This window comes from Monosiga brevicollis, genomic scaffold, assembly GCF_000002865.3.
Source record: "Monosiga brevicollis MX1 MONBRscaffold_13 genomic scaffold, whole genome shotgun sequence".
Taxonomy (NCBI): Eukaryota; class Choanoflagellata; order Craspedida; family Salpingoecidae; genus Monosiga; species Monosiga brevicollis.
The window spans coordinates 1,012,701-1,040,223 of NW_001865050.1; the positions used below are offsets into that span (position 1 = coordinate 1,012,701).

At 54.5% G+C, this 27,523-nt stretch overlaps 6 protein-coding genes across 6 annotated transcripts; 2 read left to right on the forward strand and 4 right to left on the reverse strand.

The window, feature by feature from the left end:
* Position 1: 1 nt before the first annotated feature.
* Positions 2 to 498, reverse strand: MONBRDRAFT_26316 (uncharacterized protein; the record flags this gene model as incomplete). Its single annotated transcript, XM_001746712.1, has 2 exons — positions 2 to 319; positions 463 to 498. The coding sequence occupies 2 exons, from the start codon at positions 496 to 498 to the stop codon at positions 2 to 4; spliced, it is 354 nt and encodes a 117-aa protein (XP_001746764.1).
* Positions 499 to 1,009: 511 nt separating this feature from the next.
* On the forward strand, positions 1,010 to 6,045 carry MONBRDRAFT_32839 (uncharacterized protein; the record flags this gene model as incomplete). Its single annotated transcript, XM_001746585.1, has 15 exons — positions 1,010 to 1,106; positions 1,539 to 1,598; positions 1,697 to 2,373; positions 2,485 to 2,610; positions 2,755 to 2,847; positions 2,936 to 3,304; positions 3,433 to 3,537; positions 3,650 to 3,843; positions 3,934 to 4,168; positions 4,277 to 4,357; positions 4,511 to 4,584; positions 4,678 to 5,053; positions 5,158 to 5,245; positions 5,343 to 5,608; positions 5,705 to 6,045. 15 exons carry the CDS (start codon positions 1,010 to 1,012, stop codon positions 5,837 to 5,839), a joined length of 2,976 nt encoding a protein of 991 aa, XP_001746637.1. The 3' UTR covers positions 5,840 to 6,045.
* A 1,787-nt stretch (positions 6,046 to 7,832) lies between these two features.
* Mb_HLH_7 (uncharacterized protein) lies at positions 7,833 to 9,675 on the reverse strand (the record flags this gene model as incomplete). Its single annotated transcript, XM_001746713.1, has 1 exon — positions 7,833 to 9,675. The coding sequence occupies exon 1, from the start codon at positions 9,264 to 9,266 to the stop codon at positions 7,833 to 7,835; it is 1,434 nt and encodes a 477-aa protein (XP_001746765.1). The 5' UTR covers positions 9,267 to 9,675.
* Positions 9,676 to 10,727: 1,052 nt separating this feature from the next.
* Positions 10,728 to 14,163, reverse strand: MONBRDRAFT_26319 (uncharacterized protein; the record flags this gene model as incomplete). Its single annotated transcript, XM_001746714.1, has 15 exons — positions 10,728 to 11,155; positions 11,229 to 11,304; positions 11,445 to 11,510; positions 11,602 to 11,657; positions 11,774 to 11,819; positions 11,965 to 12,057; positions 12,171 to 12,271; positions 12,360 to 12,477; positions 12,550 to 12,636; positions 12,791 to 12,872; positions 13,035 to 13,107; positions 13,178 to 13,282; positions 13,596 to 13,688; positions 13,763 to 13,838; positions 13,966 to 14,163. The coding sequence occupies 15 exons, from the start codon at positions 14,161 to 14,163 to the stop codon at positions 10,728 to 10,730; spliced, it is 1,698 nt and encodes a 565-aa protein (XP_001746766.1).
* Positions 14,164 to 14,518: 355 nt separating this feature from the next.
* On the forward strand, positions 14,519 to 15,717 carry MONBRDRAFT_37484 (uncharacterized protein). Its single transcript, XM_001746586.1, has 5 exons — positions 14,519 to 14,840; positions 14,935 to 15,008; positions 15,078 to 15,154; positions 15,271 to 15,389; positions 15,482 to 15,717. The coding sequence occupies exons 1-5, from the start codon at positions 14,692 to 14,694 to the stop codon at positions 15,603 to 15,605; spliced, it is 543 nt and encodes a 180-aa protein (XP_001746638.1). The 5' UTR covers positions 14,519 to 14,691; the 3' UTR covers positions 15,606 to 15,717.
* Positions 15,718 to 16,003: 286 nt separating this feature from the next.
* Positions 16,004 to 27,088, reverse strand: MONBRDRAFT_37485 (uncharacterized protein; the record flags this gene model as incomplete). Its single annotated transcript, XM_001746715.1, has 19 exons — positions 26,991 to 27,088; positions 26,795 to 26,911; positions 26,531 to 26,662; positions 25,399 to 25,576; positions 25,188 to 25,301; positions 25,039 to 25,111; positions 24,664 to 24,856; positions 24,110 to 24,590; positions 23,287 to 23,588; positions 21,487 to 21,595; positions 20,653 to 20,733; positions 20,362 to 20,500; positions 20,060 to 20,223; positions 18,953 to 19,094; positions 17,095 to 18,752; positions 16,855 to 16,971; positions 16,597 to 16,765; positions 16,360 to 16,499; positions 16,004 to 16,240 (listed from the first exon to the last, which is right to left on the reverse strand). The coding sequence occupies exons 2-19, from the start codon at positions 26,797 to 26,799 to the stop codon at positions 16,004 to 16,006; spliced, it is 4,434 nt and encodes a 1,477-aa protein (XP_001746767.1). The 5' UTR covers positions 26,800 to 26,911; positions 26,991 to 27,088.
* Positions 27,089 to 27,523: the final 435 nt, after the last annotated feature.

Consider the following 27,523-nt stretch of genomic DNA (forward strand, 5'->3'; position numbering starts at 1 on the left):
ATCACAGAGAGAGAGAGAGAGAGAGAGAGAGAGAGAGAGAGAGAGAGAGAGAGAGAGAGAGAGAGAGAGAGAGAGAGAGAGAGAGAGACTTAGAGAGACAGAGAGACAGAGAGAGAGAGAGACTTAGAGAGACAGAGAGACAGAGAGAGATGAATTGAATGGTAGCGGATGTGGAGAGGAGATGATGATGGCAGCCAGCGGGCTGTGGCTTGCATATCGCCTGCCTCGAGGCGTGTGTGGTTTGTGGTTTGCAGCCTTTGCGGTGTGCAGCCTTTATGGTGAGGGCGCTAAGCGCCAGTCGCTGGGTGTAGCATCGTCCCTATTGGCTCGTCCGTTTCAGTCTGAAGGCCTCCAGGCATGACACCATAGGTAAACAGGCGGATGGATCGCTCTTCAACGCACGCAAGGTTTGTGTGGCACTTTGCAGAGCCCAGTTCACCCCTGGCCACATGCGGCTCACACCCCTGCCCCGCCATCCTTCACGCCAACAGGGCTCATGATGTTGGAGCCGCCGGAGGCGCTGCCCTTTTTCGTTCCCAGCTCCCCTACTGTATTACTTGTTGTAACTATCAATGACGCATGGTAGCAGTACGTTCCGTTCCATTGCACTTGGTTTGCAATCATCACACCCCTTTAAAGTAAACAAGCACAGAAAATAAAAGAAACCCTGTAAAGTTAAGGAAGCACCTTGCGTCAGCGAGTCTCACACCCCACTCCACCTACAACACGGTTAATGCCTTTTGCGAATCACACTTGACGCACAAGTGCCTTTTGGCTTCTCTCTCTCTGTGCGATTTCAGGTGCGAACGAGCCCGCGGCCGCGCGCGCGCGTGTGTGAAATGGCAGTGCCAGTGTTGGCTGCTCTGGAGGGGAGCATTTGAATGCAACTCTGAGGCTGGTGTGGCTCGAGGCCCTTGGTGTTGGTTCTGCTGTCTGTGCTTCTCCTCGCTGCTGTGCTCGTGTGCCAGTGTGTGCCTGTGTGCTCGTATTCTCCGTGACAAGCATTATCATGGTGCTTGCGATGTTCTTGCTGGTGGCCATGTGCCTGGGGCTGCCCCGCGGTACTGGGTCTGCGTTGCGCGGCGCTATGCCCTCTCTGAAAGATGGTCAATCTTTACAAGGCTAGCGCGGGTCAGAGTCGCGGCATCCACTCTCACAGCGAGCAGACAAGAAGGGGAAGCATTTGCGGGTTGATGCGCTTGGTCTGGAGTCATTGTTACTGGTCGACGACCAACCCAAGGCCTCCCCCATCCCACCCAGCCGGGCGTCTTCCATGCACATCTGCCATCCGTGTCTTCCATCCATGATCAAACACACTGTGCTTTGGGATTTTGTGCTGTTCCTGTTTGTTGACTCGCTCTTGGTCGGCTCGTGCTCACCTTCAACGTGTTGATGGCTCACCATTCTCTCGCCGCTCGTTCGCTTCTGGCGCCTAGTCTCCTCGGCCAGGGGCATTCAAAAGTTTGGTGTCCTCGGGTTTGAGACGTTTTGGCTTTTGCAACATTGTGCTTTTGGTCTGCACCTTTCCACCATGGCAGCCCCGCCCCGGGCGCTTGCCTCTCGTGCAGCCCTCTGTCTGCGCGGCTATCATGCCCTCGGTACGCCCCCATGCTCCAGACTCTTTCGTACTGCAGGGCGTTGCTTAGCCTGATTCCTTGTGTATGTGCCACCCTCCCGATATTTCAATTGTGCCCAGCCCAACGCCAGCCTGGGCGCGTGCTGCAACACCAAGGCTTTGGGCAACGACGTCAAGTTGTCTCGGTCGTTGCCGCTGCGGGTGCCGTTTTCAAGCGCTTCGTCGTTGTTCCCGGCATGATCATTGGCGGTTTCGGTGCAGCCGCTGATCAAATGCGCAAGTCCATTCCAGATGTGGATCTCCCATTTGGCATTGCTGACCTTGCAGATGGAGCCAACTCCATCATGGGCGCAATGAAGAGTGAGCTCGAAGTTATTCGTTCTCGCATGACACCAGAATTGGAGCGCAGCCATGCCCACAACCATGATGGCAACGAGCCCAATCCCGAACCATCGGGGGATGGTGATGCAGCTGCGGCAGCCGCAGCTGCAGCTGCAGCTGCAGGATCCGATGGCGATGGCGATAAGGGTCCATCACCCGCTGAAAAACAAGTGCTTGAACAGCAGGCACTCATCGCCGAACTACAGGCGCAGGTGCACAAACTCCAACAAGACCGTGAAGCTGCTGTGGCACAGCTTCGCGATACCATTGACGACCTCGAAACGCGCCTGGCGGGGGCCGAGGACGCCGCGCGCCAGGAGTTGCTGGAAGAACGCAACCGCCTGCAGGCAGATATCGATCGCCTCAAGGGCGAGAATGAGGAGCTCCACCGTGTCAACATCATCAACGCCGCCAAGGTAGGCCGCATCAACCCTGGTCGTTCACATTACTCATGCCCCGCCGTCTCACGTCAAATCGTTCTGTCTGTGTGGACGCCCCTGGCCTGTTCCGCTGCCACGCGATGGTAGAGTAAGCCCGACAAGGCCAAGCGGGCCATCGACCTCTTCAGTGATATTCTGCAGCTTCGCAGTCAAGTCGACAGCAACTTTGCAGCCCAAGAGCGTTTGCCTCGCGTCGTTGTTGTTGGCGATCAGGTTTGTCCTCCTCCCAACCCGCCATCCCTCCTTGCTCTCTCTCTCATTCGCTCCCATTGGCTCTCGATATTGAAATCGTGGTTTGGTGCTCGACCCCATGACCGGCATTTGCCCGTAACATTCTGCTGTGACATTATGTCGTAGTCTGCTGGCAAAACCAGCGTGCTTGAGGTGCTTGTGCGCGCCCGCATCTTTCCACGCGGAGCTGGAGAGATGATGACGCGCTCGCCCATTCAGGTGAGCTGGCCAACCGCCATCCGCAATGGCCCTTCTCTTGAACTGGCCGTTATGTGACCCTGTGTTGAATGGTTGAATGGTCTTGCAGGTGACGTTGAGCGAGGGTCGGGACCACGTGGCTCAGTTCAAGGACTCCCAGCGAATGTACAACCTACGCAGTGAGGGTGACCTCAAGGATCTGCGTGATGAGATTGAGCGTCGCATGGTGTCCAGCGTTGCCGGTGGCGCCGTGGTGAGCAATCAAACGCTGGCCCTTGATCTTCGAGGTCCTGGCCTGCAGCCCATGGTGTTGGTCGACTTGCCCGGCATCATCCAACACCATACTCGCGGCATGCCCGAAAGCACCAAAGGCTCCATCCTGGACATGTGCAAGCAACACATTGAAAACCCAAACAGCATCATCCTCTGTGTGCAAGACGCCTCGCGTGATGCCGAAGCCAGCAGCGTAGCCGATCTCGTCCGTTCTGCGGATCCCGAAGGCAAGTTTGGCGCATCAAAGCGTTTGCGCTCGCCCGTTCACAGCCTGTGCTTCATGCGCAGCGGTTTTCTTGCATCCATCATGTGCCCACGGTCGTCTGCTCTCAGCTCACTGGTTTCTGTTGCCATGCTGCCCTACTCTCAGGCGATCGCACCGTGTTTGTGCTCACCAAGATTGACATGGCTGAAAAGATGAATGTCGCTCCCACCAAGGTACCTTTCTCGTTTGTGTCGGCAAACGGGTGTGAGCATGGGTGTGAGCATGCTTGACCAAGGCTCATTGCCTTGCATTTACGCTTGTCCCACCGGCGCGGGGTGGTTGCAGCTGCAATCCATTTTGCAGGGCGAGCGCTTTAATATGCAAGCACGCGCCTACTTTGCCGTCGTAACAGGAACAGCGGATCCAGAGGCTAGCATTGAGCACATTCGGGCAAACGAGCGACGCTACTTTCAAGAATCCGACCTTTTCAAGAGTCAAACCTTCAACACGCGTCGCACAGGCACAGATAATCTCGCTCGGTACGATGAGAAGCGGTGATGCTCTTGTCGCATGACATGCAGGCCCAGCTCTTGGCATTTATCGTCCTCATACCGTTCCTGATCCTCCAGGATGGTGTCTGACATTTTTTGGGAGCGCGTCCGGGACACGGTGCAACAAGAATCGCAAGATATTCAGCGGGCCCTGAAGCAAAAAGAGACCGAGTGGAAGAACACCTATCCTAATCAAGCCCGCCTCAGCCGCGACGACCTTTTCAACATGGGTCGGCACGACATCCTGCAAAACATTACCGAATTCAATGATGAAATGACACCGGAACAGTGGGAGCAGGTGCTGCACGAAAAGGTGAGAGCTGCGCTTCCTTTGCGTGTCCGACGTTGCTCATTGTTGACGTTCGGCTGGATGTGGTGGCTTTGACGTTGATTTGACAATGTTGCGTGTGCGTTCATTTAGATTTGGGATACCATTCGTCCTTTCATCATTGATGAAATCTACGTCTCTGCGTCGCAAGTTGAATCAGCCGCCGAATTCAAGGTGCTGGCCTGCTTCTCCTGGCGCTTGTCAACCCCCTCCCTCCGTCAAGGTTCAAGAGGCTCGAAAGGTTCCCAGGCGTTTTTGTGCTGCCATCGCGACCAGTCTCATATCACACCGCACCCCACGTGTATGACCTCTTGCCACGCCACCCAGACTCGTGTTGAAAACGCTCTCGATGCTTGGGCTGCGGCCGAGCTGCCACGTCTCTCCGTCAAAGCTGCCCGCGAGTAAGTGTCAAACCGCTACACACTTCGTGTGAATCAAGCTTGGGTCGCCCTGTGTGTTGTCTCTCATCGGTGCGTTCTTTTTCAATGAATTAGTACGCTCATGGGCGAGTTTATGCGGGTCCTGACCATTCGCGATGAGGACGGCGTCTTTGACAAGCTGAAGGCCGAGGTCAAGGAGGCGTGCAGCGCAAACTTTGAGTGGGATCCACACTCCATTTCCAAAATTCGCAGCGTCCAAGAGCTCATGCTGCGCGACGATGTCATCCGCACCCGACGGGACTGGGATGCAGCCGCCAAATTCATGAATTGGAAACTGACCACGGAGCTGCAGCGCACAGATGCCGACATTGCCACTCGCAAGGGCAGCAGTGCCTGGTGGCGCTGGCTGACCTGGACGTCAAACACCACTGACCAACACCAATTCAACGCTTGCGCTGGGGAATTGCAGCATTACTTCAAGGGCAAGCAGGTGCGTGTCCGCAGGCAGTGCGAGTGCGGGACAGCGACTTGCTGCGCTGTACTGATGCGCCTTGACTTGCTCTGTACTGTTGTGCCTGCCTGGGGGCGCAATAGACTGAAATTCGCCGAGGCCTGAACACGGAGGAAATTCGCAGTTTGCAACACAGTCTCAAGCGCAAGTATCGCATGAATGTAGAACCAGGTGCGCTCTTTGAGTGTTTTGTAAACTTTTTTTTTCGCCCTGGCTCGTCTGTACCTGGCTGAAACGACGTCTGATCTTCGGGTGCGGGTGGCTGCAGAGGCGATTGAGGAGACGTACGGTCTTTTGTTCAAGCGCCACTTCCTGGAGCAGGCGCTGCAATCTGCCAAGTATTGCCGTAGCAAGTTTGGCTGTGAGTCCCGAGTGTGCCAGCCTGTCAACGGGCTGGCCTGTCATGATGTGCTGCTCTTTTGGCGCTTGAACAACATGCTTGAAGCGACCGTCAATATGCTGCGGCTTGAGGCCATGCAGTATAAGCGCGAGCTGCAAGAATCAATCCGTGAAGTTTTGAATGACATGAGTGCGGTAAGGTGCTGCTCATGCGTCATCGATTAGCATCAAGGCCAAGTCTTATGGTCATTGTGCACGCTGATGGGATGTTATGTTCGTGTTAACTTGTAGGATCCCGAGGCCAAGACAAACCTCATCGCTGGCAAGCGCGTGGCGCTGTCTGAAGAGATTGAGGTTTTGCGTCACCTGCAAAACAAACTGGATCAGTTTACAAAGCAGCTCAAGCGCGAGGGCAAGCTCCGATAAACAGCGCGACCCTGCATCCCCTCCTGAGTCGTTGGCCGAGCTTTATATGAGGCTCAGTGAGAGGGCACTGTGCAAGCAGATGGCAGTTTGGGGTGTTCAAGTATGTGCCACTAGACCGCCGGGCGGTCATGGTTGAACCCACTCTTGCGACATTGGCTCTTTCCGCAAGGCATAGGTCACACGTCAGAATCCAAGTTGAAATTTTGTTGAGTGCATGTGTGAAAGAAGAAGAAGAAGAAGGAAAACTTGACTGTGAATTTGGCCAATCGAGGGGTGGCTCGGCGCGGTGCAAGGCGCACCCTAGACACAAAGCCTTTGCAGCTGCAAGGAAATGCGCTCGGTGTTCACAATGGAGTGTCTGGTAGAGAAATGGATTCACAGGTGGCGCGGCCACGAGGGTCATCAAGTCATGTGGGGGTGGGGGGCCAGAGATGATCAAAGAATCGCTGAGGATGGTGCTCCGTACTGTGCGCTCTCTAGTAGAAGAGAGGTGACGCTGGGTGCTGCGCGACGGCAACATCGCGGTTACGAGGAGGCTTTGACGAGCGTGAGGGTGACTACAGCAACCATAAAGTAGGCAGCCAGTTCCTTGGGACGTCGATCATACATGGCCATTCCGGCAATCAATGCCGCCACAGTGCCTGCCTCTCCCTGGCACAGCACAAAAGCCCAAGGCAGAGCCCGTGAGTGTCGTCAACGGCAAAAGAGCGGAGAAGAGGGCGGAACTGGTTAGCAAGACTCACCACCCAGTCTTGAGGGCCCCAGATGGCTGCAAGCCATGTGAGTAGCACCACCACCAGTGAAGGTAGATGGACCGGGACAAAAGGCTGCCGAGCAAACGGCGAGCCCATAGACTTTGCTCGAGAAGGTCCGAAGCCGGTGTTGGGAAGTGAGGTCGGCGCAGTGGTCGGTTCCGAAGCATCTGGGGATGATGCAGCAGCTACTGCATCCTGCGGAACTGGTGTGGCAGTTGTGCCATGACGCTGGCGCAGCTGCGAATCGGCTGTAGCCTGGGTTTGCTGCTTCGAGGCAGATGGCTGCTCCTCACTTGCGGTAGTAGGTGCGGAGGTGGCCTGGGGCTGAGCAGCAGCCCGCTCAAGACTTTGATGCAAGGCGCGTTCGTCCTTGGCCGAGACGGGCGCAGCCTCGCGAACATTGGCATGGGACAGAGCCTCGAGTCGATTTTCCGAGTTGTTCAAAACTCGCTGCTTTCGCCGCTCCCGAGCCAAGCGCCGCCGTTCTGCCACTGCATCTGCCATCCTCGTGTGTGTGTGTGTGTGTGTGTGTGTGTGTGTGTGTGTGTGTGTGTGTGTGTGTGTGTGTGTGTGTGTGTGTGTGTGTGTGTGTGTGTGTGTGTGTGTGTGTGTGTGCGCGCGCGCGCGCTGAGGAGGGGGAGGGTCCTGCGTCAAGCGTTTGTCTGCGAACTGCGCGGTGAGTATGGACTCCGCTCACACAAAAAAAAATAAAACAAAAAAATTTTAATAAAATCGTGTGTGTGTGTGTGTGTTTCTTTCCTTTTGGTGGGAGACTGTCACTTTAGGAGCCGGCTGTCTGATACATAAACGCTTTGGTCACCGTTGCGTGGGGTGGTGGCTGCCCTTGTTCAGGTGGCAACAGGCTTTGAAATCAAAAGGAGCAGGAAAGAGGACTGTATTCAAGGCTTTCACAAGCCATCGGAGATAGAGACACGCTGGAACAGCAGCTGAATTCGCCACGAATAAGGAACAACAGTCGGGGTAGAAAACATTTCAAACCGGCAAGAACAGACAGTAAAGCGAGGCGGGGGGGAAGGGACATGTGGCCCAGACGAAACATCATGTAAACGCCAGACTCAACAGAAGCGCACATGAGAGGGAAGCAGACGATGAGGCACGGTTGCCAATCACAGACGGGCAGAAACGTGCAAACGGCACAAGATGGGCAATAATCGAGGGCAATTAGGATCGAGGATCGGGAGCTGGCGGATGATGAGCGCCGCAGCAACGGGACTTTCTCACGGGTTTCGCGGTTCGACGACCACGAGGGCACGGCCGTCAGCAGGAGGTTCGATGGGGATGAAGTTGCTCTCAAGAACGGGATACATGATATCAAAAAGTTCAACAATGCGAGTGACGCCGTAAGACCAGATAACTTCGCCTGTGGAGGTGCGCATCCGCCGTACGGAGCGGAGGAGAAGGCTCTTATCACTCAGAAACTGAATGAGGTCTCGCACATTCAACATGGGGTCGTCCGGTACTGTGACCCGATTATGCCAGTTTAGGGTGTTTGCAATGGAGCAGGCCGTGATTCCGAGCATGTTTTCGGCATGGGTATTCAGTTCTAGAACGCGAGGTCCCTGACACTTAAAGCGACCAATGCAGGGGTTGACCTTGAGCTCAATCATGATGTCGTACACGTCCATTGCATTGCGGGTGCTTAAGACTTCAACATCAGCATCCGTGGTGCCGGGGTTGTTGCCTTGGTGAGGGTAGTCGATGGCTAGGTCAAGCAAGTCGCGATTGAAGGTGGAGCTTGCACCGGCGTACGCAGGCCGGTTTTGGTGTGTTCGCATGGTGTGGGAGGAGGCTAAGGGGGCAAAGTGTAGGTTGCCCTCAACTCCCGGTTTCTGGTCCATGTCCCACGTATAGGAGGCAGATGTACGCATGGTCAGGCCCTGCCATGCATCGCCACGGTCTGAGTGGTGACGATGATCCTGTGCGGGCCAGTTGGAGGTCTTGTGGTGAACTGGGTCGTGGGGGTGAGAGGGGAAAGACCCAGGCGCGGCGATGAGCCCTGATTGAGTAGGGCTGCTACTGCTGCTATGATCGCTGTTGGGGGAGCCCACGAGCGTTTGCTGCGGGGCATGCATGGTCAAGTGTCCATGCTGGTGCTGAGGCTGCGTGGGGTAGATGCTACTTGAGCCGTGCGAGAAGGTGTGTGTGACCTGCTGCTGCTGCTGTTGCAATTGAAGAAGCTGGAGTTGATGGTGCTGTTGCTGTTGCTGAGATTGGGCGAGTTGTTCTGTCAGAACAGCATTTGACTTTTCAACCCGCTCCAACGCCTTGGTCAGCTCAACGATACGGGCGGCTGCAGATTCGAGCACGGCCGACTTTTCGAGGGTCCGCGGCAAGACCAACAAGTCTTGCAGGCGAGAATAACCATCTGCCAATCGCTCCCGGCGAAGCTTCTCCGTTTCCTGTTGAGGGGGGGGAGCGCCAAGGTGACGGCAAGTGAGCAACCCAATGCGCCATGTCTCATTTTCTCTTCTTCCGTGTACCAGCGTCGAGGCAAACGGCAGCGGATGGTGATGGTGGTGGGTACGTACGCGGTGGCGAATCTGACGGCGAGTTCGTTTGACAGGATGCTGCCCCGTGTTGGAACCGGCATCATCGTTGCCGCTGTGCCCGCTGCCAAGCATCGGGGAGTCCGGGTCTGACTGCATATTCATGGTTTGCGGACCTGAGGAGCGCGGTGGGCAGCAACCAGTTTACAGTCGTTGTCTACTCCCGGAAGAACTGGTATACTGTTGTCTGTATAAGCGTCGGCGAGAGCGGGAAGGGGGGGGAATCGTGCCAGTCACCCCGACCAGCTGACCGACCGACTGACCCGACTGAGAGAGAGAGAGAGAGAGAGAGAGAGAGAGAGCGCGCGCGAGAGTTCTCTCTCTCAGTTTTCAATGCGGTAAGGGGGGGCGAGCGTATTGGCTTGTGTCAAGGAAGTATGGTCAAGCGAATGAGGGGCCGGCTTGGCGATGTGGTTACAACACTGCCCCAATAGCGAGTGAGTGAGTGAGTGAGTGAGCGAGGCGGCGGGGGCAGCCAGAGGGCGCTGCCGTTTTGATCAGAAATATGTGTGTGTGTGTGTGTGTGTGTGAAGAATAAAAGAAAAAAGTTAAAAAAAAAAGTGTCTTGAGTTTTTCCGTTTTGGGATCGTGGGTGAAACGCGTCTCTGCAGTATGGCCTTGGATACACTGGATCTCTGCTAAAGCATTGATTTATAATGGGTCGATCCCTTGGGTCAGGACCGACTCTCTGGGGTGAAAAAGTGTAGATGGTGGCTCTCTGGTTCTACCGACGACGTTCAATTCCGACTTTTACGCGCTTATCAGAGACTTTTTGTAGATTTCATATTTGATGCTGTTTTATTTTGTGTATGTGTTGGTGGTGTTTGTGAATGAGGTGGGCCATCTATGTGGTTGGGTCAAACGCGCCTTGCGTCAACCATTCAACCTTAAATGCATAGGAGCAGAGGAAAACGAAGAATTTGTAATGTACACTATGTAAGAAGATGACGAAAACATTCGGGAAGATGTCGTACTAGGAACGTTCGAGACGCCTTACATAAACCACAACATATACCACATCTACTCACATCAACAATATTAACAAACCTACAAATTCCATCAAATAGACTGCAATAAGTATTATATTGGTACTCACACCACCCAGTTGTCCAGAATCAGCTACATGTGTTCCTGCTTATCACACACGCAACGTCACAAAATGTGTGCGCTAAGGACAAGTGTTCCCCTCCATTTTTAAACACATGTCATCATGTTCTGGTGGTGTTGACTCTTGGCACATTGCCATCTCTCAGGCTTGCTATGGGCGCATCGTTGGAGCCTTGCCTCCCCCCTCCCACTAAGGTCCCTCTTTCCAACTGGTTATGGGCGCATCGTTGGAGCCTTGCCTTCTCCCTGAGGGTCTCACTCTGGCTTGATCGGGCATCTGGGTGCGTTCTGCTTGTTGAATGCAAGTCGCTTCACCACTTCAACTTTCACGGGCAAAAGAGCAAAGTGAATTCTGGCTGAGCGGGCTCGTCATATGGATGCACGCACACGCACACACACCCGGACAAAAAAAAAACCCCGTACGTGCACAGTTTTTATGGCATGGCGACTTGCTGCCCTCTAGAGTTCCGTGTGCTGCGAAGTACGCTTTTTAGACTTTGGTGGCGCCTCCGTCGAGGCAGCGCGCTTCGGCTTGGCCTTTTTGTGTTCTGGCGACACTTTGGTGTGTTGCTCCTTGTTGGACGCTTCGGTGTACTTGGCCCGCTCATGTGCGGCATCATGTCCAGCTTCTTGCTCGTCATTTGACACTTGCGCTGCCGCCACCTGATCCTCCACCTCTGCTGCCTCTGGTTCTTTCGCCGCCTCGGCCTCTTCCACCGGGACCTCATCCTCGGCTGTGGTCGCGGTGGCAGCGGCGGCAGCATGGTAGGAACCTTCCGCTTCAGCCAAAAAGTGATGCCCGACCAGTAGTGCCGCGTTGCGCGCACCGATCAGCGACACCTCGATTGCCGATGCCACAGTCTCCACCGCATTGACATAGACCAGCCCTAAACCCGATCCCAACCCGCCAATGAGCTCCATCGAGTACTCAGAGACCCAATCCGTGGAAGCTGCACGTACCAGGCATGAGCTCGACAGCAGAGTGGGGCTGGCCGACGCCATACTCGGGATAAGCTTTCCACACGCGCACTTCCGGCTGCGTCACACCACGTTGCTTGTGAGCCAATTATAACTGGCCACGCGAGCCAGGGTCCAACATCGCGGAAACGAAGAAGAAATCGACAAAACAGTGACATCCGTCATGAAAGAAATTCGTCTGCCCGGGAACAAACGAACCTCGGCCAGCTGCGTTGCGAATAAGGCGTCAAGCTCCGCATCGCCCAGAGGCTGAGATGAGAAAATCTAAGACTCCCATTGCCGTTGAGACATGAGCGAGAGAGACTCTACCCGCGAGTTTAAGAGGTGGCAGCCCTGACACCGTTGAGTAGCTCACCTTGTAAATGCCAGGGCAAGGCATTTCCTCCGTAGCCGGCAGGCTCCCCAGACGGCCTGCACAAAAACATACAAATTCAATGATAACACCGAAATTCCTCTAATTTTTGCCTCCCTTTCCCTCGCTGATGCATGTGCCCACACGCGCGCGTGCGCGCGCACGAGAAACAAACCCAGGCTAGAAAAGGGATGGTCCTCATGCTCCGTCGTTAACAAAACCTGGTTCAACGAGTGGTTCGGATCAGCAAGATGGATAGCCCGACATCTCTCAAGTCAAATTGCTTCTGGCATCCAGACAGAACCGCGCGCGGGGGCGCGCGATGCCACGACATCGGCCTTCCTCTTTAACGCTGGAAGTACGCACCTCGGGGAGATCACAGGCCAAATGATCAAACAGATCGCGCAGCTGTCCTTGTACGATGGTGGCTACGGTCGTATGATATGGTGTCTCAACCACCTGTCATTTTTCAAAATTTGGCCGCAAACAGCAAAATGAACGGACATGGACTCACAACGGCTGCTCCCCGGCCGCAGCCATCTATCTGTGCGGTACAGGGCGCGCTCCCGCACCTTTTTGCGCACACTCTTGGGCAGCTGCAGCTTGGCCTCGCTCAGGCCAGCGGCAATCACCACTGCGTCATACTTTTCCGAGCTCACCACATTGCCTTCATCTATGACGACGAAAACATTGAGTTGGAAGAGAAAGGAAATGGCAAATGCCAGCCCATGCATCATGCCCGTGGTCAATGCGACTAGTACCATCCGTCCACACGAGTCTAAAGTCCTTGGGCCCCGCAGCTGGCGCCACCTGCAGGCCAGTTATGGTGTGTCTTGTGCGCAGCGTCATGGTGCTGGCCTCTCGCAAGCCCTCGCACAACTACCACGGCGATGCCTCGGTGAACTTGACGCGAGCCATTGCTCACACCACAGATTCCACATTTGCACATACCCTCCAGTTTCCGCCCTCAATGGCCCAGATATCGTCCGTCCCACCGGCCAAGGACACCAAGCCCACAAAAGCGGGAACATCGACCGACTGAACATCACCACAAGACAAGGAACGCCACAAAAAAGACAACAAGGGGTATGAGCGGCGCCAGGAACCATGCCAAAGAGCAGGTCAAGTGGCTAACGGGAAGACTTCAAACGGCTAGCAACGAGTAATTGGGGTGAAACACCCGTGCACATACCTGTCCATAGTTGACGCGCATCACCCCTGCAACCACTTCGTTGATGAATGTCTCTCCCACACCCTCATTGATCAGAAATTGGCTGTCGCGCCCATCCAAAGTGTTTGTGAGACAACAAGAAAAAAATAAAATAAAATAAAAAAAAATAAAAAAATAAAAAAAGGACCGCCCCCAAGTTAGCCGTCATTGGTGTGAGTCAGACGAAGCGTGAACAAGTCGAGACAATGCGCTCTGCTCTACAGACCGCAAAGACGTATTGGTCAAATTGACTGCACCAATCATCTCGACAAATTCGGCAATGTCCTCAAAGGTTTGGCCTACACGTGGGGCACCGCCAGGTGTAAGGATGGCAATTCCCCACGATTCGCCGTGGACAACAAAGCGCACCTTGCTCGTGTTGCTCGTAAATCTCTGAAAACCTGTGCAGCACGCCCAAGGTGGCATGGTTCACTCGAAAGGGGCTAAGCCCATAACGCAGCAACATCTTTGCCGCTGTCCAAAGCTATGCCACGCCTGCCTGTGAGCCTGGTCAAGTAATGCCAAACAACGCCATCCAAGGCTGGGTTGCGCACCTGATATGTGCTGGTTTCAATGACCAGGCCTTCCTCCCCAAGCACGCCCATGCGGGGCTTCGCCTCAACGGATTCTTTGTAAGAGGCTGCGGTACAAGCCCGGGTGGCAGAGTGGTAGACAATGATGAAAGATCAGTCTGTCAGCCAGAGGGCTCACGAAGCAGATTTGGCAAGACAGACTCGAGCCTGTGGTGCAAAGGTTTTATCAGGATCCCGGCAGGACGGTATCGTACGGAGAGTGCGCTCCAGCCCGAGCTGCTTGGCCAGTGTGGTGGCATAGTAATTGCTATTGTGAATGACAGCACCACCCACCTCCACCGTTTTGCCTGTCGGGTGGGAGCTGGCATGAGCTTGCACAAGAAGTGTTCAACCGCGCACAAAGGATAAGGGCAAGTCATACCATTCACATCGATCGACCTGACGCGACCGCACTGCAGCTCAGCACTCGCATCGTACATGTCAATCACCAAGTTACTCTAGGCACCGATGGCAGTTTGCCCAGTGGAGGATCACGACACACCCAAAAAACAAAAAAGCAGTCAGCCCGCAATCTTTGCGCACAGCCACTCATCGTGGTGGCTGGTATCGCCTTGGTTTGCGTACCGGTTCGTCCTCCTCGGTTAGGTTGAGGCGACCATTGTGGCGTAGAAAGTAGGCGGTGGCACTGCCCGCCACGCCCGCACCGATAATCGCCACTCTCTTGCCTTCACGCTCACCGATGGGTGCGCCAGCCCCACCCAGCACCAGTGCCAATGCCAGCACCAGCGCCAGCCGCAGGCGCCTCCTCGACACACTTGCCATGGGTCTCCGTTACCAAGGCGTCCTTGCGCCTCACGTCCTTCGCACCGCAGCGCTTGTCGCTCGCTGGGTTTTATTCTCGTCCGCGCCACCCACGCTTCTTCAAAGTTTAAAAGTAAATCACACCACCACCACCAGCCCACCTACTCCAACCCAATCCACACAGTCAGGAAGCCCAGCTCAGAACGGGAAGCGAGCAACCCGAGCCACCACTCGTCGCCACCCCCCTGCCCCTCCTGTCGCCGGAAATCACGTCCGCAAACCACTGTCCGCACCTCAAACAACACAACAGTAAATTACAACAATACAAACGTGTTGTAATTTACTGTTGTGCTCACGGCACAGACAGAGAGAGAGAGAGAGAGAGAGAGAGAGAGAGAGAGAGAGGCGGCGGCGCTTGATCGCTGATCGCACCTCTTGACTGCCACTGGGGTCTCAGGGTTGATCCACAGTTGTGCTTGTGTTGGCCTTGCTTCTGGATCATTGGCTGTGTCTGTCCTTGGCCTCCTCAGCTGCTGCTCAATCAGCGGCATGACGATGCACAATTTTGTGACTCGGGCCAACGCGCTTTTCGCGTACGCCTTCTCCTGTCTGGCCATTGCCACCCTGGGCTGCTTTCTCACGGCCAGCTTGGAATCAGCAGTCCCCTCCGTTGACATTCGTGTGAACAACCCGGTGGTGTACGTCCGGTTGATTTGAATTTGTGCATTTCCTTCTCAGGCAGTGCGTTGCCTCGCTCACGGCATTCTTCGACCTCACCTTGGGCTGTGGCAGGGGCGATTTGCGGCAGTTTCACCATATTCAAAAGTCCTATGACCGAGCCAGCTTCACCTTTGACATCGATGCTGGTCAGTGTCATGCAACATTGCTTTGATACCTTTCGACTGGAAGCGCCACCCCTCATCTTCGTGGTGTAGACCTGTCGCCGCTGTTCAATTGGAACACCAAGCAGCTTTTCCTCTACATGACCGCAGAATACAAGACGCGCAAAAACGTAGGTCCACGCACCCATCGCAGAACGCAGCCATTCATGTGCTTTGTTTGTTTGGTTTTCTCCACCTGGTAGACTGTGCGTGCTCACTGATGGGTGTGATCATTGTCATGACACAGCGCTTGAACCAGGTGGTGGTCTGGGATCAAATCGTGCTGCGCAACTCGGGGGCTGATCGCTTCAATCTGAGCAACGTTCAGCTCAAGTACCCCTTTTTTGACGATGGCCACGGCCTCCTGTAAGCATGCTTCACATTGCTAACTTTGCATCTCATTCGCGCAAGTTCAGGCCGCTTCTACTCAAACCCTTGCGCTGCTTTCGTTTCAATAGGAAGAACAAGGACGTCACGCTAGCCCTTCACTGGAATGTTATTCCCGTGGCAGGACTCCTGCCGCGCGTCGCAGATGGTCACGTGAAGGTGGAATTTGGTGATTACTACCAACCCTGGCAGTGAGCTGACTCGTCTCGGGCAATCCTCGTGACGACGGTCTCGCCCCGAGAGGCACCAAATCTGAACAAGACATATCGAAAGGAACATAAATTGGCAAATTGAAAATGCAACCGTCAAAGAAATGGTTTTTCAGCGTTTCCCAATCTCTGCCTGGGTTGCAGCACGCCCTTGGCCGCTGTTTTATTCCCGCTCAGCGGGAGGAAAAAAGAAGAAGAACAACAACAACAACAACCCCTACCAAAGAATCGCATGATCTTTCACACTACACGCGTAAAGCCAAGAACAAACATGATCATTCTCACATGCACGGATACCACCACCACCACCAGGTATATCCCGCTTAAACGGGCCTAGACACGACTGATTGGAGTTTACCAACTGCCTCCGCCCATTCACTCACTTCAAATGAGATGGCTGGGCCGAGAAGAGGTATGGCCCACTGTCTGAGCCGCCGCTGGCAGCTGGCTCATGGCGCGCCGTTGATAAGACGAAGGGGTGTTTGCCGATGCAACCTGCTGACCAGATTCAACCAACCGCAGCAACGTGTTGGTTACAGCTGTCATGTTGGGGCGCAATCGCGGATCCTCTTCCCAGCACCGTCTCATCAGTTTGTGATAATCGGCCGGAAACCCGGCACTCTAAGAGAAGGCACGTTCACGATCAGGTGAGCCATGACAAGTCCCGTGCTGATTGGCAAGAATAAGCCAACCAATCCGCGGGTCGCGGCAGGTTGCTGCAATCCAGTCGGGGCACTTACGCGCAGGCCAACTTCTGACGGGATGGTGGGTCGACGTTGGGGGCGCACCACTTCAGCAAAGAAATTCGTTGGATGCAGATTGAGAAAGCCCTCGTACTCAAAGGGAAGCTGCCGCGTAATCAACTCCCATAGCACCACGCCTGTCCACATTTTCAAACGAGCAAAGAAACAGACACGCAAACAAGCGCCAACCCGTGAGAAACATGAATCATGGGCATAAAACCTTCCCCCCTTCACCGTGCTCAGCAAGCATCCGATAGATGCAACCAGGCGCTGGGCCGATGGGGCAAGACAAACCAAAGGAGTAGACGTCGCAGCTGGCATTGTAGCTACCGCCCCATACTTCCGGTGCCATCCAAAGAATGGTACCCACTTGCGTCGTCATGGTGACCTCGGTATCCTCATTCTACAAGACCACCGGCGAAGCGTCAGTATCCTGCTTGGCCCATTCAAGCCCAGCAGAGGAGGGCGAAGCAGAGACAAACGTGTGCGAACCTGAATTGATTGGTGGCGAACGTGAACGGAATCGGTGGCCTTGGCGTCCTCCCCGCTGGGCTTGGTACGTTCGATACCCATCTCCTCGATGAGACGAGCCGTGCCCAGGTCCGCCACCTGCGCGCCAAGCAACATCGCACCGTCAAGTCAGAGAGCAGCCTGGCTCAGCAAAAGTACCCAGCATTCAAATCCCGTCCACTTGGCCATGCACGTTGTTGCCAAACATATATCAATACATACCTTGCATACATAGTTGGAGGTCACGAGTAGATTCGGACTCTTGATGTCACGATGAATTTGGGGCGGTCTGAGACGATGCAAAAAGCGCAGCCCCCGTGCGGCATCTGTGGCCAGTGACAGACACAAGTCCACCGGCAGGTCCTCTTTGACATCCACCAACAAGGATCGCAAAGATCCGCGTTCGCAGAATTCCGTAACCAGAAATGGACGTTGGTCTGGGTCCTCGCCGGCACCATAAAATAGGACGATGTTTCGGTGCCGCGTGCGCTGCAACAATCGCACTTCTCGATCAAAGTCAGAAGTAATGCTGCGGTTCCAGATGCGCATTTCAACCAATGCCGTGTGCATCTTCTTGACAGCCACCAGCTCTCCACCCCATTGCGCCCGATAGACCTCTGCAAAGGTACCCTTGTCTAGAAGGCGAAAATTTCGGAGCTGAGCATGGTCAATGGCCCATGTTCGTTTGTAGTCACCAACTTCGTTTTGTAAGTCCTCGATCCGACTGTACGCCAGCTCTGAGCGGGCGTGGAAGAGGCGCACGCGTCGTTGCATGGCCGTGATGGCCACACCCACAATCAGGGCAGCCAGGATGGCCGCCACCATAATCAGTGCCGTCGAGGGCAGCTCACAGCGATCCGACAATTGGAAAGCAAAGCGGCAGTTGCACGTGGCATTCCCGTTGATCACATTGCACTGCCCGTGATGGTGGCAGACTGAGTCGTCGCAGGTGTTACATGCCGCGGCACTGGTAGAACCTTCATGCAGAGTCGTCACGTCTGCTGGGCACTTCAGGCACTCTGTTGAGCCGTGCAAGTTGGCATAGGTGCCTCGCGCACAGGGCTGGCACGTATCGGATGCAAAGCTGCCGGCAAAATGGCCCGGGGGACAACCCAGCATCATGATGCTGCTGTCCTCGAGGTAGGACGTTGCATCTGCCCCAGCGGTCAGTAAGATGGTAGCATTGCTCGCGCTCATCATGGTCATGCTCGACTCCACCCGGGCAGTCATGTTTCCAGCAACCACGGAAACGGATTGAAACGAGCGCGAAAGAATGTTAAAGGTCACAACGCGGTCGTCGAAGCAGACCAGCTCGGATCGCGACAAGGACGATGGCACTTGGACTCCGCCACTCATGAGCGCCCCAAACCCGGCGACAACTTGCAGTCGATATGGCAGCACTGTATGGGCCGAGAAAACGCGCCGTGCCAGGTTATTGTAGTTGCTTGCACATGCATCGTGCATTGTGGCGGGCGGAACGCGCCGCAAGAGGGCGTCTGTGGTGTTCTCGATCCTGGTCCAGTTATAATGTATGAGATTCAAGAGCCAGGCATCTTCACACACGGCCGAATCGTTGCGCCCCCCGGCCAGGAGCAGCACGGGGGCCAGATTTTGATAAGGGTCCATGAGAATGCCGCCAAAATGCCCCCAGCGTGCGGCGGCTCCTCCGCTCGCGGCAGGAACCCGAACCCAATGCAGGTCAGCCAAAGGTGCTGAGGGGTTCTGCGTCTTGGTGAAACGCAGCAAGTAAATGGCTTCGGTTGGCCCAGCCAGGGCTTTGCCTTGTGCGACCACAAACCCAACGCTCTCTACGTAGTCGCAGACACTTGATGCCACTGCAGGTGCACCAGCCGCCTGCGAAATGTTGATCCACTGCATAGCTGTTATTCAGCGTATGGCAGAAGAATCAAAAGTGGGAGAAGCAAAGTGAGACTTGACCAATGCCAGTACAAACCACAAGCAAGGCGGCGGGCGCTAGAGGCCCCAACTCAACATGACAGGATATGACTGAACAAACCAGACAAAAGAAAAGAGGACCAAAGGACAAAGTCAAGGCACAGCTACTCGAGCATAAACTTACCGGTGTGATTGAAAAGCCAGGTATCAGAAAGATAAACCCAGCTTCCGTTGCGCAAGGAATACACGCCTCCGTGCAAAAGCATTAGGTCATCGTCAATGGCCACTGCGTTGGTGTGAGCACGTGCACTGGGGCCAACGCTGTCCTCGGCAGAAATGAGATACGACCACCTGTCATACACACACCGGTGACAGAGCATGGTAAAACATGACAAAGCAGGTCCCGGTGCGAGTGAGCGATGGTGGTGAGAAGGACAAAGAGGAAGGAGAAGACATGTTTTGAAATCACACAATTGCATGGGCAAATACAACGGGGAGGCAATAGGCGTACTCGTGTTTGTCCAAGTCGTATGCCCACAGGTGGAGACGGGTTTGGTAGGATAGCGACCAACCCTCCATTTGAAGCACGGCATTGGAATTGAGGTACACCAGTGAGTGGCCGGCTGTCATAGGAGGCCGCTTGGGAATGTCCACCTAAACTCTCGCGCATGACCCGACGGCCATTACGACATTAGTGGAGCTTGACTGCAGCGATGACGTAGCGCTGGCTCTTGGGCCAAGCTTGCGTCATGGCGCGAACGCACCTTGTTCCAAATGGCAAAGCTCGATTCATCAGAGCCCAATGAATGTAACGCCCACAGATCGTTGAAGAACGCCAAACTAAAGGTGTTGACGCCGCCAAAGAGCACGGTGGCCTCGACACCTGTGGTTGCCTTTTGAGTCGAATGCATTCCACAAGTTGGGCGAGGCACGCAGTCAAAGAGGATAAATCGTGAGCCCGACGGCATGATGTATCGTTGACGCCATTCTGTCTCTTTCGGAAGAATTAACATGTAAATAAAAAACGAAAAAACTAAAAAAAATAAAAACAGGTGATAGGGTGTTCGATGTACATACCTCTAGAACTTGTGCAGTGGCGCCCTGTCGTGGGTCTGGGGGCATGCCTAACAGCCCTTCAAGGTACCTATTGTTGTATGAACTATTTTGTATCTACATATAAAAAGAAAGACAGAAGGTGTGTGTGTGTGTGTGTGCGTGTGTGTGTGTCAGCCAAGTGGGCCGGTACGACTGTTGCATCAGAGGTTCGCATGCGTTGCAGAAGAACACCAACCTCCCAAACGGATCCTGCATAGCGCCGCACGTAGAGGGTGACCTCTGAAGCTGGGTAAAGTTCACAAGCATAAATCTCGGCAAGGGATGCACCGGTCATGGTACGCTCGCCACCAAACACGTAGGGGTCATTGTTGAGGGTAAAGGCTATACTGTTGACAATGCCTTGTGGAAGTGATGCGGGGTAATCAAACGCTAGGCTAGATATCACCAAGAGGTCGGGCATGAAAACAAGTTCGGTGAGATGGATGGCAGCAAGCGCGAGCGCACCGGTCTGTCACATCACCTTTAACACACAAACACCTCTCCTGGTACAAACGAACGTGGTCAGGTTTAGAACTAGAGCTTGGTTGCTGATGCCGAGGTTGTTGTCCTCAAGGGGCTTTCGTACAAGGCCGCCCACCATCACCATCGTGTCGAAATACTTTGTGACTGCTGCGGCCTGCAAGCGCCATAACAAAGAAAGAAGTATGTGAGTTCGATAAAGGTAAAGACTGTTTCAACTGTTGAGCCGAGGGGCATGCCACGTACGCCGGGCGCTGAGTACAGAGGCGGCCTGCTGAGTGCTAGTGGGCGCCAAGTCCGGCTCGATACGTTGAAGGCCCACATGGTATGATTGCCGTCGCTGTCATCGCCAGTTGGGCCCATGAAACCGCCGTAAACCAGTAGCAGCTCCTGTCAAGAAGAAGAAGAAGAAGAAGAAGAAGAAGGCACCCGCGACTCAAATCAGCTCTCGACCCTGTCCACGTCAAATGAGAATGACAAAACTATGATACGAACGTTTTGCCAGGACGCGGATGCCGCTGCATAGCGAAGCCCGGGTCCGTTGGGGCTCAAGGTTGTATTTGCGAGTCGAGTCCAGCGCCTAGGGAGCAAAAATAACCATAGTTATAGGTGGATATGCACCAGGGCGCCCGGGCCCGAGTTGTGGGCGACAGCACCAAAAGCTAAATAGTACGGACCCAGTGAGCCAGTCCAGCTGCCAAACATCACCCAGAGGCTGGCGGTTGTCCAAAATATCGGGATCTCCTTCCCCAGCCGCACCCGAACTGGGACCTGTGCAGCTGAGGCCACCAAAGATAACCATAACATCGTGTGCCATCCCTCGAGGACGCAACCGCTCCGCTGAATGGTAGCCTAGCGCCAGTCAAGTCCGCCATGCAAAGTCATTGGCACGCAAGTTGATCCAGCACAAGTCAATGAGCGTCAGCTGGAGGGATGGGCCAGAGAAAAACGGGGGAAAATAACAAAACAAAAAAAAAACAAAAAAACAATTGCAGTTGTGGTGCGCACACCTACCTCGAGCCAAAGGCCCGCTGTTTGTTGCCAAAGGATGCCACAGCTGCAAACCAAAGGTATTGGCAAAGAAAGTGTGAGGCACCAAAACCAGCACTGCCGGCATGACCAGCTTAAAAGAGGAGGACTAACCGTCGAGGAGGCATTGAACTGCCAGACGTCGCCGAAACACTGGAAAACCTGGCTCACGCTGGTGTGAGCTTCAGAAAGGACCAAGCCTCCGTGCAACAGCATGGATTGCCTGATGGCAACAAGGCAGGCGCAATTTGACCGTGAGGCTTGATTCAAAGCATGGTCAGCCGTGTTGAGGGCATGATTTGCTAAGAAGAAAATACGAACCGATCAGCAGCAGCAATGCTGGCTGCGTAAGCGCGAGCCTCGGGGCGCTTGGGCTCCGTCTCAAGGGTAAACCAGATATCATACTGCATAGCAGTACGCACGCAGCCGCAGAGAAGTGGAGCAAGTGAGGCACGCGAGGTAGGGACAGTATCAATCTGCTAGACGGTGTGTGTGTGTGTGCGCGCGTCTGTCTGTCCGTCCGTCTGTCTATCTGTCTATCTGTCTGTCTGTCTGTCTGCCTGTGTCTGTGTGTGTCTGTGTGTGCCTTGAGCTGACGCTACGCACCTCGCTCATGTTACCGAGGATGGAGATGTTGGCGGTTGAGCCAGCGATGGTGAGCCCTGTTGGCTTTTGTGGAGTATCACTGCGGGTGGTCATAAAACGCATCGGGGCGATGGGAGGTTGAGCTTGGTTTGGACCTAATTGACAGCTATTTCCGAGGGTGCCAGGTAGCAGGAGCGCGTCGCCGCTCGAAGCCAGCCATGCAATGGCGAGGAGTGGCGTGACGAGCCGCATGATATTGGCTCAACACCGCCCCTGCGATGGAAAAGACCACGCTCCCGCCACCACCTTGAGCGTGGCGCGGCGGGTGTGTGAGACTGTGTCTGTGTCCGTCTGCCTAGAACAAGTCCAAGCTGGTGCCCCGTCTCTCGTATTAAATGGAGCGGAACGCCTTGCAGTAGCCGGATTGGAACAGCTGCACAAGCACCACAGTAAAGTTAGAAAGCCGCACTGCCATTGACACAGGCGGCGTGTCGGCCAACGCTATGCCCCTTCCACACGGCACAAAATACAAGGGTATTAATCTCCCCTGGGTCCTCCAGCGCACCCTCAAGCTGGCAGCGTAACACCCATCGCTGCCGTTCCCGCCGCCTGCCCCTCCACTTCCTTACCAGCCAAAATGAAGAAACGGTCGCTCTCTCTCTCTCTCTCTCTCTCTCTCTCTCTCTCTCTCTCTCTCTCTCTCTCTCTCTCCTCTCTATACACACTCTCAGTCTCTCACTCTCCACAAGGTTTTGCTGACAAAAATGTTCTGGTCGAACAGAATAAATTTGCGCACAAACGTGGCGCTGGATAACTTAAGCCTCGGTCTGGCGCAAAATGATCAGAAGAGCAACTGCTTCCGTATGGACACGAGGACTCTGTCCCGACAAATCTCTCCCGATGCGCAGTCTTTTCGAGGCTACAAAGGCCATCTTCGTTGGTCATGCCGAGGTATGCGAGTCGTGCCCAAACTCGGGTAAAATCATGGAGGGCGGTGGCGGTGGCAAGCTTGCCAGATCTTCAGCTGGGCCCATTGGGTTCAAAAACCAGGTGACGACCTCCTCCGCCATCAAAGTCAGATCGGAGTTTTCCGGATCAATAAAGTAAGCTATTGAACCAAGAAGCCGAGCACCAAATGCTGAGAGAAGATATCAAGGATATGGCAAAGCTTTGACAGCCAAGGATGAACCAAGGTGGTCAGGCTGGAGACGCAAGGCTGACCTTCGGCAGAAAGATCTTGCATATACGCGACAACTTCACGCAATGTTGCATTCTACAGGAGCGTTGAGAATCAGCATGAGCATTGCGATGGTCAAAGCTGCCGCATACCAGCTTACAAAGCAGGTCACACACACAGATGCCACGCCACGTACGCCCAGAGGAGAGGAGAGTCGTTTTTGCGGCACCCGCTTGAGGGGCACAGGGTCATAACTGTCATAGACCTCAAAGTGCTTGTCGGCTTTGGAGGGATGAGGCAGCCTCAATTTGGCACCGACAAAGATGGGTATAATGGCCAGCTGTTCACGCTGATGCAGGCGCATCACTGTCAACAGCTCCGACGCCACGGGATCGTGTCCCTTGCTTGAGCCCATCAAGGCCACAGCCTTCTCCGAAAGCATGACAACGACAGCCTACAAAGCAGAAGGCCATGTCCGTGGAGCAGACAAGACAAAATGAGAGCGCGTGACCATCCAGTCCATCCTCGCGGAGAAGGCAAACGAAGGAGGGCTATCCTGCGGTTTTGTACCCACATCAACGTGTTGCAGGACCTCAAAGCGAGCAGCCTCCGCGTCTTGACCGGGAGCGCACTCCAAGTCAAATTGGTCCAGCCACGGATAAAATTCAGGCCCCATCTGCTCGGTGGACTGCAGACTTGTGTACACCTCACACGCCGTTGCTCGCTCGATATCCGGCTAAGCACGCCGCGCCCAATGACAGCACGTATGATCAAGCGGGGCCAGGGTGAGACCTACCGTGCCTGAGCAAAGCCAGCGCAAGAAAAAATAACAATCAAAGTGCCGTACCGAGTACCAGATAAAGACGTGCGGCCAGACTGAAGGGCTCTACGCAGGGCATGCAGTGTGAGCTCTTTGCAAAAGACAACCACCGAGAACAACGGAAGTGGATTTGACTCGGACGGAATGCTGCTTACTTCAGGCATATCCTCTGGTGGCTGAATATCTTCGCCCTCATCGTCTTCGCTCAAATCGTTGGCCATAGCCTCTTCGCCCACACTCGATTCCTGAGAGGACACATCGTGGGGAGGTTCGGGTACCTCGCGGGCAAGGACTGGAGACCCGTGGTCAGAAAGTGTTCTTGGCTTGGCTGGTTTGGGTGGCGGCGGCGGCGGCGCTGGTCGACGCGCCTCGCCGCCTGTTGGCTTAAAGGAAGGCTTGGCAGGTGGTGGCGGCGGCGGTGTCTGATGGTGCGCTTGATGTTGGACTTGTGGTGGAGGTGGTGGCGGCGGCATGCGACGCGGGCGCGCTTGTGGTGGTGGCTCAAGAGGTGCCTCTCCGGAGCCCTCGCCATCCTCTCCTTCCTCGGCAACGTCATGCAACAAGGGGTGTGCCTTGGACATGGACGGTACATCATCATCCTGTTCCATCTTGATCCCACGACGAAGCGTAATAATTCTAAGGTGGATCAGAGGCACATCAGCCGGTTGCAATGGCGGTGTTCAATGCAGGTTGAAAGCGCTGAACGTACTGGCCATCAACTTTGAGTTCGATGGGTTGCTCGATGCAAGCTTTGAGAAAGTGGGGCAAGCCGGCATATTGCTGATCCTTGAATCGTATGGTGCCGTCGGGTTGCGTCGTCAAAGTGATGTGCACCGGGACCTGTTGTAGGTACCAGACGCATGCGATGAGCACACGGCGTACAATTGACAGCATGTGAACGCCTGAGATGAGCGAGTGGACGTACATCACCACGCATGCTCAACACGTATTGGAAGGGGGTGTGGGTTCCATGCAGAATGAAATCGCCTCGGTTCAACAGGAGAGGTTCTGATGCTGCACCACGCACAAACCACGTGAGGTCAAAGCAAGGGTCAACCTTGTGCAAGGAGATGTGAGCTCGTACCCTCTTTGATATTCTTGATGGGCCGGATGCCGTGGTACCAAGGGCATTGGTCAAGGTCTTCGTGGAACACAAACTACAAGGTGGGGGTGTTATTTGCTGAGCAACGGCGCAGTCTACTCGCTAAAAGATGGCGTAGCAGGGATACATACCAAAGCTGCGGCTTGATCGAGGTCGAGCGAAGCAGCACTCGAGCGCATGCCTAGCGTTGACATGAAATGTGTAAAGGGCGCCTGAATGCTATTGGTGGATGATGTTCGGCTCACCTGAGACCAGAGCGAGAATGAGCAAATTAACAAAGGGTGATGAGATAGATATTCGTCTTCAACACGTGTCATGCTGCGCGCAGTGCCGTTTCCGTACGTTCTTGGACAAGCTGCCGTCGGTAGATGCTCGAGGTCGGCTACTCCAGTCATGAAGTTGTACCATGAGACTTGGAAGCAATTGGCAGCAACGCAGCTGACACAGTGCCAAGCAGACGTTGGCAACAATACCTGCGATGATCCTCACGAGCAATCTCCACCTTGAGCATAACCATATCCTGTAGCATCAAGCAACGCCAGGCTTGGTGGTGAGTGCCCTTACAGGAAGCGCGACTGGGCCAAGAATGGGGAATTGCTTGTAGAGTAACTGACTCGTGCTACATCTGCTGCGTGTGGCCTCTCCTCGGCGTTGGGATGCCAGGTGGCGAGCATGATAGCGTGAAAGGAGGGTGGGCAGCCCTGTGGACACGGAAGACGATACCCAGCTGACACCTGATCGCGCACTTCCTTGTTTTTCCACTCGACATAGGGAACTGCGCCTCCTGTCATGCACTCGTAAAACAAGATACCCCAAGACCAGCTGCCAGAGTTGTGCCCAAACACAGCATGAGGCTGGGCTGGTGTAGACAGACTCCACCGGAACATTTCCAGGAGACAAGCACACACTGCCAGCACGCGAGCTGGACATGCTTACATGTCGGTTTTCTTGGACATGAGACGCTTTTGCCAAACCTCGGGTGCTGACCACCGCACGGAGATGGGAAAGACACGCTTGGAAACGTCGCACTCCTCAGGCACGTTGGCATGCCGGGCCAGCCCAAAGTCGGCCAGCAACAGTTGGCCTATGCATCACAGAGTGCCAGGGCAATTGAATGAGACACTCGATCAGAATGATCCGGGCCAATTTAGGCCTGACACCGGATACCTCACCATTTCCAGAAACGAGCACGTTGCGCGCGGCGATGTCGCAATGAAGTATCTCTACATGTGAAAGGCACGTCCAAGCGGTTCATCAAGTCGTCCATTGCAGAAAGGCAGGTCCTTGATGCTGAGCCCGACGCATGGGGAACAAGCTCAAACCAGAGTGATGCAGATACTCCAAGGCTGCAATTAGATCTGTGGCTTTGGTCAGCAACTCGCTGCAAAGCACGACATTCGGAGGGAGGGAGGCGTGGGCAGCCATGAGCGCTTGGTAATTTGACACCTCATGTTTGGGGAAAAAGCGATCTCACCTGTTGGTGAAGCGTGCACTCCGCAACAAGTCTTGAAGATTGCCGTCAGGTACCAATGGCATGACAATAATGTTGTGGGTCTTGTTCATGACAATACCGATCAAGCTTAGGATATTTTTGTGCTTGAGGTTTCTACAACGGTGCCGCAGGTGCATCTCAAAAAAAGTCAATGCACGTGTGCCGCTTTTGATCAAGAGCCAATTTTCTCGCGGGACAAGGATTTGTCTTTTGTCTCGGTACGCGTTGAAGCAAGCACACTCTTACTTCATGATGTCGGCCTCGTTGAAAAAGTCCTGCTTCAGCTGTTTGTGCTCCGTAGGCTTGAGCGTCTTGACCGCCACTGGTCGATCATTCAAGGTGCCCCGGCGCACATCACCAAAACTGAAAGCGGCATCGCAGCAGAAGCGATAAGAGTGGCCTGAACAGCCCATGCTCAGACCGCAAGCGAGTCGAGGCACACCTGCCAGCGCCAATTCGATCCCCTAGCACGAGATCTTGCAGCGGTAGCTCCCAGGCTGAAAGCAAGTTGAGGGACTTGCGCTTGGCAATGAGCGTGTCTTCGGTCTATTTGCGCGCCAAGCCAGTCCAAGTTTAGATGGTCAGCGAACGATGCTTGGCAGCAGCAGACAACCTCGTCTTGAGAAAGGATAGTAGCCGCTTACCATGCGTAGCTTTTCCAGTTCAAAAGTTCCCAATTCCCCCTCGAGCAGATAGTATTCCGTCTGTGCTCACAAACCATATAAGATCAATATAGTTAAGTGTGTGTGTGTGTGTGTGTGTGTGTGTGTGTGTGTGTGTGTGTGTGTGTGTGTGTGTGTGTGTGTGTGTGTGTGTGTGTGTGTGTGTGTGTGTGTGTGTGTGTGTGTGTGTGTGCGTGGACTCGACCATGCTGGTGCGGATACGTACATGAGGCTTGAGGCCCATCACCTGCATCAGCTGCTGAACTGGAGCAGTTGGCAGGGCCTTTGTTACAGTCTGTGGCATCAAGCCAGG